The 9,933-nt window shown below is 34.9% G+C and overlaps 2 protein-coding genes across 4 annotated transcripts; both read right to left on the minus strand.

The window, feature by feature from the left end:
* Positions 74 to 3,627, minus strand: LOC107640653 (HSP-interacting protein). 2 transcript variants are annotated; one of them, XM_021105905.1, is made up of 3 exons: positions 3,382 to 3,627; positions 821 to 2,978; positions 74 to 717 (listed from the first exon to the last, which is right to left on the minus strand). In XM_021105905.1, exons 2-3 carry the CDS (start codon positions 2,868 to 2,870, stop codon positions 569 to 571), a joined length of 2,199 nt encoding a protein of 732 aa, XP_020961564.1. In that variant the 5' UTR covers positions 2,871 to 2,978; positions 3,382 to 3,627; the 3' UTR covers positions 74 to 568. The 2 variants fall into 2 exon arrangements, with proteins under 2 accessions (XP_020961564.1, XP_020961568.1); XM_021105909.1 differs by having other exon boundaries at positions 821 to 2,959; positions 3,260 to 3,627.
* LOC107640661 (NEDD8 ultimate buster 1) lies at positions 6,152 to 9,480 on the minus strand. Of its 2 annotated transcripts, XM_021105921.1 has the most exons (12): positions 9,390 to 9,480; positions 9,010 to 9,358; positions 8,501 to 8,623; positions 8,312 to 8,408; positions 8,190 to 8,225; positions 7,842 to 8,029; positions 7,655 to 7,757; positions 7,378 to 7,559; positions 7,198 to 7,275; positions 7,024 to 7,126; positions 6,851 to 6,944; positions 6,152 to 6,762 (listed from the first exon to the last, which is right to left on the minus strand). In XM_021105921.1, the coding sequence occupies exons 2-12, from the start codon at positions 9,312 to 9,314 to the stop codon at positions 6,395 to 6,397; spliced, it is 1,677 nt and encodes a 558-aa protein (XP_020961580.1). In that variant the 5' UTR covers positions 9,315 to 9,358; positions 9,390 to 9,480; the 3' UTR covers positions 6,152 to 6,394. The 2 variants fall into 2 exon arrangements, with proteins under 2 accessions (XP_020961580.1, XP_016199657.1); XM_016344171.2 differs by having other exon boundaries at positions 9,010 to 9,430.

Below are 9,933 nucleotides of genomic sequence, written 5' to 3' on the forward strand. Positions count from 1 at the left end.
GAAATAACCTGCAGAATAGTTGAACCAAGGATTACCATAAAGCTATTATTAAGAAAAACAAAGGTAGGGATAGAGAGGATTAATAACATAATAAGTAAGCAGTGTCACTCTTGCACATAGCTCAATGTTGCTCAGCATTCAGCTATGATATAACAAAAAAAACTTGGATTAATTAGAGGTGTAAAATGTACTAGTTTTCCCCAAAGAAGAGAGAAAAAAAATTGCTCTTAAGTTTATTGAAATTTGGAAACATTTACAGCAAAGCACATAAGGCAAATGCCAATATTCTAAAGCTACTTATGAGAGATCAAATATGCAAGATACTTTTGCACGTTGCGGCCATAAACTTTTCTGCACACTTGAAGATATGAGAAAACAAATCATGAACATCATCAAATGTTACAGACAACCAAAACAAGCAACTAGACAAAATTAATAGAATGGATTTTAATCAGCAGGGTTTTACACTCGGCTACCTTTGGATGACGATGGTGCTTTAGGTGCAGAAGCAGCCTATAAGTTACTGTCGGCATTGTTGTTGTTTGATACTTGAAGGAAAATATGCAACTCATGGAAGCTCAGATGCTTGATCAAGGTTTGAAGCTCGCCTTCTAAGCAAGGGTTCCAAACGAAATGACGGAATTACACGCTTCCACCTTTTAGTTTCATTTATATCACTCCATGCCTGTACTATTATATCAATGTTGAATCCTGGACCTGTAAGTTAGAAAAAGAGTGAACAAATATATATATATATGAACATATACCATTAAAAAGCTAGCTACAAAGTAGAAAGTATGTAGTTATCATGAAAACAAACCATCTGCTGCAGCATTATTTGAACAGTGATCCTTCAACGTCGAAGATATATCTGATGAAGAAGCTCCAGCAAGTTCAAACTTCTCAGCTGCTACTCCCAGTGTTTCATTCCATGATGGTGAACCTATTTTGAATTCCACAATGGAGCGTTCATATAGCATGGTACCCCATAGAAGATTAATTAGAGCTTTCATATTTGCCTGCTGTGTAGCAACTTCCTCTGAGGATATATTTTTGGCAAGTACATGCAACCCCATGTATTGTAGATGTCTTCTTGCATTCTTTGAACTAAAGGCTTTACTCAAGTATTTCTTCCCTCCTGATGCTTCAAATATCTGCATTCCTTTCTCTATATTATCCTCAGCATCGTTGTAAAGCTGAAGAACCTCGGTGGATGACCATGTCTGTAGATCGACATTACTACTGAGAGCATGATACCAAGAAAGTTTTGCTTGCTCAAACTGCTGCTGCCCTAGTGCTAGGAATGCTTCATAAAAATCCGGCTTGATTTTAATGGCAGCTACATATTTTTCTCCCGCATCGGAAAATTCTCCCTTTGCCCATTCATAACAGCTCAGGATTCGTTCGCATATGTTCTCTTTAGAAAAATCATCTGTTAAATATACTTTCTTCCTTGCCCTTGATGCAAGCACATTTCCCCAGTGGAACAATGCTAGAGCACTCATCTCTTGGAACTTATCTCCTGCCATGTTAAATAAGTCTTGTGCTTCATTACATGTAACAGTCTCCTCCAAAGCCTCAGAATAGAATTTCATCCCAAGGTCATGAAAATCTGGATATCTTTCAGATTCAAATCCAAGATGGTTCTTGAATAGCTTGGCAAATTGAACTATCCAATCCTCAATGCAAGATGAGCCAACAATTTTCTTTGGTTTTACCTCACAACTTTCATCAGGTACATCAACCACAACAGCCTTTTTCCCCACCTTTACTTTGAGCCTTTCAAAGAATTGATCCTGCTCAGGAGCAGCTGCTATTATATACAACCGGATAGAACTCTCGGATCCTGTTTCAGCCCATCTTAACTCATCATCACAAGTGATTGTAACCAAATCACCTTCATGGTCCCTGTATTTGACAAGAATGGGTCCTAGGCCTGGGAACCGATCATAAATAGTTTCTCTTAGCTGCAAGAAGCTGCAATGAGCAGGTAGTTGAGCGCATCTTATATCCTCGCCAAAAACAAATTTTACTGCTTTCTTGGGTAGATCATCTGTTCTATCATTACTTTTCACCTCTATAACCTCCTTAATGTCATCCTTCTTCTCCTCAACTTTGTCCTTAGCCTTCTTCTTTTTGGATTTGTTTGTCTTCTTCTCAACAACAATGTCATCAGCCTTATCCTCTGCAGATTCCTTCTTGTCTTGCTTTTCTACAATTTTGTTATCAGGAGCCTTCTCCTCCTGTTTATTGCTCTTTTTCTTGCGCCCCTTCTCTTTCACCACGTTTTCTTGCGGCACAACATTAATCGGTTCAACATAGTCTGGAGGCAATTCAATTACTGAACCATTTACTCTTAACCCTTTCTTCTCAAGTGCAATTTTCACCTTTTCCGAGATCTCCAACGCCGTGGCATTATTTGGATCCGTCTCCACAACAGCATTAACATCCTTCAGAGCTAAATCCAGCCTATTTAAAGCCTCATAACACCTTGCCCTCTTCAACAGAGCTTTGCTATATCTTGGTGTTACCTCAAGAGCCAAATCGCATTCACGAATCGCCCTCGGGTACTGGCTGCGTCCCATCTGCATGTAGCATGCAGCCATGTTACTCCTCAGATATGACACATCTGCATGATTCCTTGGTAACAATTTGAGAGCTTTCTCATATTTCACCAATGCCCCTCTAAGGTCCCTCCTTTGGAACAGTTTGTTCCCCTCATCCTTCAACTCCTGAGACATGGATATAGATGAGGCAGGATCACTCTCATATTCGTTGGTGCTGCTGCTCTCTCCCACTTGCCCTTGATCCTGACCTTGATTTCCACCATCTTCACTTGTTTCTCCTACTTGCTTCTTTTTCTTCCCCATTTTCAACCCAGCAATCCAACAGTAGAGAAACTAATCCAAGCAATCACCTTTCTTATACAGCAATACCCAAAACCTCAATCCAATCAACCCTATAAGCAAGAACAATAGCTAACTCCCTTCTCAAAAATAACTAAAACTTCATATGTTACCAACTTGGCAGAATAACCAAAAGCCAAGGAAACATTTTAAACGATACAAAAAAGGGAGAAAAAAAAAACTTTATATAACAACCAAATTAATCAACTTCATATGTATATACATAGCAATACACAAAATGGAAGGTACAATGAAGATGAATGAGAAAAAAATTAATTAAGAAAAGATATTCCCTAAATGCCAGTGGCTGGAATTGAGGAAACAACCTCAGAATCTCAAAGTTGTGCTCTTACCGTAATAGCATGAATCCTGGAATCTGAAAAAAACAAACGCATTCTTCTCTCCAAATCAGGATTTGTTTCTCCGCAAACACAAATCCCAACTTAGAGAGGAACAAGGACAAAAAAAAAAAACTGGGATTTGAAGATGAAAGAGATTGAGCTATCTTGTCTCGTAAGAAGAGGAAAAAAAAACAAGGACCCAGATTTTGCCAATGGAAAAAGCTTCAAACTTTGGAAGGGAGAGAGAAAGACAAGGACATAGGAGAATCGTAAGAGAAACCAGACATGTTGCGATGTTTTTGTTGTAAATGCAATAAGGAATGGTTTTTGTTTTGTTTTTTCACATTCTTGACGTTAACGCCACACAAAGCTGTGGAGAATAATATTTAATCATATAATTGCAATTTGTTATCTGCACTCAGATTCTGAAACTCACTCCTCAATCTTTTTCCTTTTTTTTTTTCTTTTCCTTTTTTATTCCCTATTACTACTACTTCTATTTTAAAATAATAATAATAATAAGAAAAAATATAAGGAGTACAATGTGTATAATAGAAGTTTAGGATGTCCGATTCAGTATTAGAGATATAACCACTAATGTTATATTTTTCTATCAGTTTAAGCTTTTAGGATAAGTGGTTTATGACATGCTATCAGAGCTCTAGATCCAATTGTACACATTGTACAAATATTCTATTAGTTCCCTAGCAGAATTCAATAATAATGGTCGTAATCTTTTATTCTAATATTTAAGTAAAACTGTAATTATTATTATATTATCTTAAACCATATTTGTTATGAAATATAAAAGGAATAATAATAGATTAAACATGTGACAGTTGACCTTATGAAGAAAAAATCCAAAACAAAAAGATGGACAATAATGCCAAATAAATGTTATAGATATTCATATGCTTAGTTTCTCTGTTTTATTTTTGGTGATGAAAGAGACATATGGATCACTCAATCTCAATTATGGCAGTTGGTGATTCATAAAGCGAATGATTGTATTTTTCTCCTGAAATTTGTATTAATGGGCAATAATGCTTTAATAATGTATTCATTAAGTTCCAATCTAGTTCTGCTATGATTGATTTTCAGACAAAATAATATATATTTGGCTATGCACCACATATCATTTCGTTAAAGTATCAACCATCATTTGATTAATTGCGGCTTGATTTCAGCTAAATAGAATTACGTATTTAATTATTTTTTATATAGAAATATTATTTTAATAATTAAAAGAAACTTGAAATTAATAATTATTGGAAGTGGATTAAAATTAGTTCTTATATTTTATTATTAAAATAACATTTTCATTTTTATATATCATATTTTTTAAATATCTAAATTACTGTTGTATTTTTCGAGCATATATTTGTTGGGACTGATAAAACTTGAAAGATAAAAATGTAATTATTAATTGGCATTGTCAACAAAATATCCACTCTTGGATGTTTAAATGACTTGGTAAGCTCAAGCTCTTAAAATAAATTCTCGGATGAGTCAATTTAAAAACTTATGTTTAGGGTTAAAATGATTATAAATAAATAGATATTAGAAAGTTACGAAAAACACTTTTTTTTTTTTAATTTAACATTTTTTGAATATAAATTATTAGACTTTTATGTATTTATTAGAAAGATTCTCAATTAACTATAGCCATATTGTGTTGGGGAGAAAAAGGAAAAAGGAAATTCTTTTGGTGGAACCCAACCAACCACAACTTTATAAAAAGTGCAAAACCATGTGAAGACTCTGAGCAAGGAATAAAAGGCAAGTCATCTTCCGACCTCTACCAAGTAAGTTAGTTAGTTAAAAGTAGGGCTGGCAATGGGTAGGGTAGCATAGGGTTTAGACTCTACCCTAATTCTATCCGTGGGTACCCTACCCTACCTGTGGATTGAGAATCTCTCAACCCTAACCCTACTCACACTCTAAAGTTCTAAATCCTACTCTACCCTACATTACTCGCAGAAATATCAATTTTTTTCAAAGTAAATATAAAATTCAATCATTTCAAATTTTATACATATTAATAACATAAAAAATAAAAAAAGAATGCTCTAAATTACTAAATTACTAATTAGTTTAGTGGTTGTTCACTTATTGTAAGTCATTATATAAGGGAGGTTGTGAGTTTAACTCTCATTTCCTTCACTATATACTTATTTTTTAATAAAATGTGTGTTATATATGAGGTATGGGTAGCGTGGGGTAGGGTACACCCTAAACCCGTACCCTACCCTACCCACAGGCATACCCGGATCGTATCATACCCCACCCGCAACGGGTCGGGTAGCCTACCCTACCCGCAGCGGGTGGGGTAGTCTACCTTATCCGAACGGGTTGGACCGGGTTGGGTACCCGCGGGCAGTGTATAAATTGCCAGCCCTAGTTAAAAGGACGCATTTTGCCACGGCCAACTTTAAAAAGTTCAGATCTGCGACGGATTAATCCTTAGCAAAAAAAAATTGGCTCAATTGGTGCAACAATTTGACGTCTAAGGTGTATCCAAATAGTAATGTTGAAGAGAATAAACCAGTGAATTAGGATAACAAGATTATCTTTAATTAGATAAAAGTTGTGATTAAAGCTATGTTCTACTGTTTGGTTTGTTTGTTTTGTTTGTAATTGTCCTGAATTGTGTTCTTTGTAGGTGGAGTTTTTTTGAGTAAATTTCGAAAAGAAAAGAAAACATATGCCTTGCTTTGCTTCCTTATATACCTATAAGTAAAGAACAACATTTTTGTAAATTGTTAGTCCATACAAAAATATATGCACAGCTAGCAGATAGATTTGCCAAACCGTAACCCAACCTGTTTAACCGACAAATTAAATAGTACAACACATTCAAAATATGATTAAGAAATTTATAGATTTAAATAGTGTGGATTTTGATTTAAACAAGTCATCTTAGATATTGCCATATGAATAATGAATACCAAGCTGTAGATTCAATACACATTGGAACAAACCTAATTGTTATGAAAAAGGAATCATATTCATCAATTGTTTATGCTGAACAATAATATGATTAATACCCAAAACAAAAAATAACAAGAAAAAATGTATATTAACAGCATCCTGCTACTGACATAAACTGATATTGATTTATTATTGTTGTATATAATCAGTTTGTTGCTACTGAGGAGGAGCAGAGTCCAACATAGCAAGGTACTGAGTGATGGCTTCTCCTTCAATGTTGACTTCAATGTCATAGTCAGCCAATGCATCTGAGCTTGCTATGTCTGCAGATATCTCATCTTCCATCTCCACATCTCTCTCTGAATCTGATGATGATGATGATGATGCATCTTCACCTTCACCTTCACCTTCTCCTTCACCAACATCATTATTTTTATTCACATCTTGGTTCTCAACATCAGAACCAGCAACATTGTGTGATGCTGATGCTGATGCTGATGAGTTTGCTGCTGCCTCAGATTGTGGCATCATCAGTCTTTGCATGATTTCATCTGGGGTCCCACCACCCTCAACAGCAGCAACCACTGCTAACAAAAAAGTATAGTGAATTAGTGATTACATTATATTATATCAAAACTATATGACTATTCATTTAGTAAACTACTTTAGTACCTCTTGATCTCTCAAATCCCATCTGCACATATCTCTCAATTTCAGAATTGATATCCTGTTTTTGTTTTTTTCTTTTCTTTGACTCAATATAATCCTTCATGATAACAACAGTTATTACTTATTAGTAAGACTTAAGACATGATGTAGTTAGTTAGTAAGTAGTGGTAATTAACCTGTAAATTAGAATTGGTCTCAGGTTTTGTGAGATCATCTAATGCTTTGTCACTGTCATTCTCATTTCTTCTAAGTGCTTCAGCTGCAAGCTCCCTCTCAAACCTGCCACAATTGTAATTAGCAACAGTAAATTTCAAGAAAACAAAGCTGAAAATGAATGATAATTTTCTGACCCAATAGAGACTAATTCATCCAATCTTGGAATATCAACAGGCTTCTTCAGAGGAGTCACCCCATACTGCTTTTGTTCCCTGACAGATTCACCAACATAATCAGAAAGAATCGGTACAAGTTTATAGTACTAAATAATAATGATAATAATAAAGATCAAGTTAAGCGTAAGTTTAACCAACCAAATCTCGTTCCTTCTTTCAATATCTTCCATCTGCTTTTGCCTCTTCTTGGCCTTCTCCTCAAGAAGAAGATCAATGGCTCCCCCAACATCTTGATTGGTCATTCGCAATGCTCGCTTCGCATTACCCTCTCTGAAGCCCATTTGCATAACAGCTGATAAAGTTTCATCAGACACTTGTAGCTGCAAAACATAATCAAACAAGTAAGCCAATACATGTTCAAATTCTCAATTATAATTATAAATTCATCTCAAGTCCCAATAGGCCTTTTTCATACCCGAGCAAATTTTGCTTTTGCACAAGTCAATGCTACTCTTGCTTTCTCAAACTGTCCACTATGATAAGCCACCACTCCCTCAAGAAGCTCCAATCTCAAATGCCTATATATACAAAAAACTCATAAGCATTAATAGTCTTCTCTAAGCAGTAATTAAGAAGAAGGAGATCAGAGTTTAATGGCTCACAATGCAAGTTCTGGAAAGCGACCACCCTGCAAGAGCCTGAGGCGGAGCAAGTTCTTGCCATGAGCACGCTCTAGTCCATCTCTAGCCATTTCGAGTCGCTTTCCAGCTTCCGAAAGCGAACTTATGTCGCGCAACATAAAGTAACACCACACCATGTTTATTTGCAGAATGGGTACATTATCAATAAGCTGAAACCAAGAAAAACACACAAACAAGTTGAATTCATTATACATAGTGCCTCAAATAATTCTCATACATAGACCAACAAATTCAAGTCTAGAATTTAGTGTCAAAAGTGAAGAGGTTTCCAACAAGTGATAGAATAGATTAATAGAATGTATCACTGACCTCAAGGACTTTTGAATCACAGAGAGAAAATGCTTCCTGCAATAACAGTGATCAGAATTATTGATAACATGCTTTGAAAAAACACATATGAAAATGATAGATATCAAATTTCCTTAACTAACCTCTCCCATAGAGAGAACTTCAAGTGCATCTTTGTAGTTTCCTTGTCTAATAAGGCGCTTTCCATTTGCATCAAGCATTAGTCCCATCATCACAGCCCTGCCAGCCAAACCCAAAACAAGGAACTTAGAATCCAAAAAGATAACAACAGAATTGTTTCAAGTTTATTATGCATGGTTGCTTAATTATACCTCTGATCAGTCTCAGAACCAAGTTGCACTTTCTTTCCACTTTGATCTTCAACTTCAATGTTGAAGTCTTCAACAGGTAATGATCCATCAGCATGCCTTCCAGCAAGTGCAGTAGCAGCAGCCCTTGTTGCAAGTAATAAATTTTAGATAAAAGAGCAACAAAGATTCAATATATAACAAAACCAATCATACATAAAAAAACCAGTCATCAAATCAGTCACTCGTATAAAATACATGATTCAGTACATAACAAAACCAACCATACATAAAAAAAAAAAAAAGTGAAAACTCAGGTAAAGTCGACTTCACGTGAAGTTGATACCTGAGAGCCGTTGGATAAAAAAAATTTAGTCAAATCATCTAACGGCGACTCTCAATATCAACTTCACTTAAAATCGATTTCACTTGAGTTTTCACCTAAAAAAACCAGTCATCAAATCAGTAACTCTTATAAAATACATGATACAGTACAAAATATAAATTGAAAATGAGTTAAACAATACACGTACTTGAGCCTGGAAAGCCTGCGAGAGCGTTCCTCTTCGGCCATGATTTGATTCTTGATGGATTGTCCTTCTTCAACAGAGATACGAGTGGATAGAATCTTAGCATTGTTCTTGATACCCAATTGAGTCAAATTGCGGGTGGGGTCATCATGATCCTTGAGGATTCTGCCGGCGCAGATGAGGTTGATGGAGTGAGGGTTGCAGTTTGATCGCTTTGCAACTTCATCACGGAGCATGGGAATGTTCCAGTTGTCAAGTTCAACATCTAATACTCCAACCCACGTTCCACCAATTCTGAGTTTCTCCATGGCATCAAACACTGGACTACTTCGGAGACTCGTAGGTTATTATTATAAGAAGATTCTCTCCTTATCGTGTATCATGTATTTATAGGTGCACACACGTGGACCGTATCACCACAAATTCAACTTCTTCAATCTTGTTATGAAAGAAAGCTTCCTTTGCAATTAAGGTTGATTCATTGTATTTTACTAGGGTTTTAAATTTTAATTTAAATGAATTCTGTTAATTAAAAAGGTCATCAATAAGTTAATTAAAACAAACCTAAAAAAGATTTTTGAGAATATCTTCCAAAAAAAAGGGTAATAATTACACTAATATTCTAAAGTTAATTATCGAAATAATTAAACGCAATTTACAAATAAAAATATTTTTTATTAACATTTATGTTTTAAAATTAATAATTTGTATCAGTACTAAATCGAATCAAGTTGATTCAATTTACTGCTTCTGCAGTATATACATGTAAATCGAATCAAATTGATTCGATTTATTATGTTTTTTTATTATGTTTTACTTTGAAATTTTTTTCTACTAAATCAAATCTAACTAATTCGATTTATGAAATATAATTGATTTGATTTACATAAAGATAAAATAAAACATAAAAATTAAAATTGAACATGT

Source organism: Arachis ipaensis, chromosome B01, assembly GCF_000816755.2.
Source record: "Arachis ipaensis cultivar K30076 chromosome B01, Araip1.1, whole genome shotgun sequence".
NCBI lineage: Eukaryota > Viridiplantae > Streptophyta > Magnoliopsida > Fabales > Fabaceae > Arachis > Arachis ipaensis.

Bases quoted from the DNA above. Each gene is read 5' to 3' on its own strand.
- LOC107640661 (XM_021105921.1), bottom strand. From the start codon at position 9,314: ATGGAGAAACTCAGAATTGGTGGAACGTGGGTTGGAGTATTAGATGTT. The intron at 8,624-9,009 runs GTACGTGTATTG...ACTTGCAACAAG, and splicing joins CGCAGGCTTTCCAGGCTCAA to GGCTGCTGCTACTGCACTTG. The intron at 7,276-7,377 runs GTTGGTTAAACT...TGAATCTGTCAG, and splicing joins GAAAGAAGGAACGAGATTTG to GGAACAAAAGCAGTATGGGG.
- LOC107640653 (XM_021105905.1), bottom strand. From the start codon at position 2,870: ATGGGGAAGAAAAAGAAGCAAGTAGGAGAAACAAGTGAAGATGGTGGA. The intron at 718-820 runs GTTTGTTTTCAT...TCTAACTTACAG, and splicing joins AAATAATGCTGCAGCAGATG to GTCCAGGATTCAACATTGAT.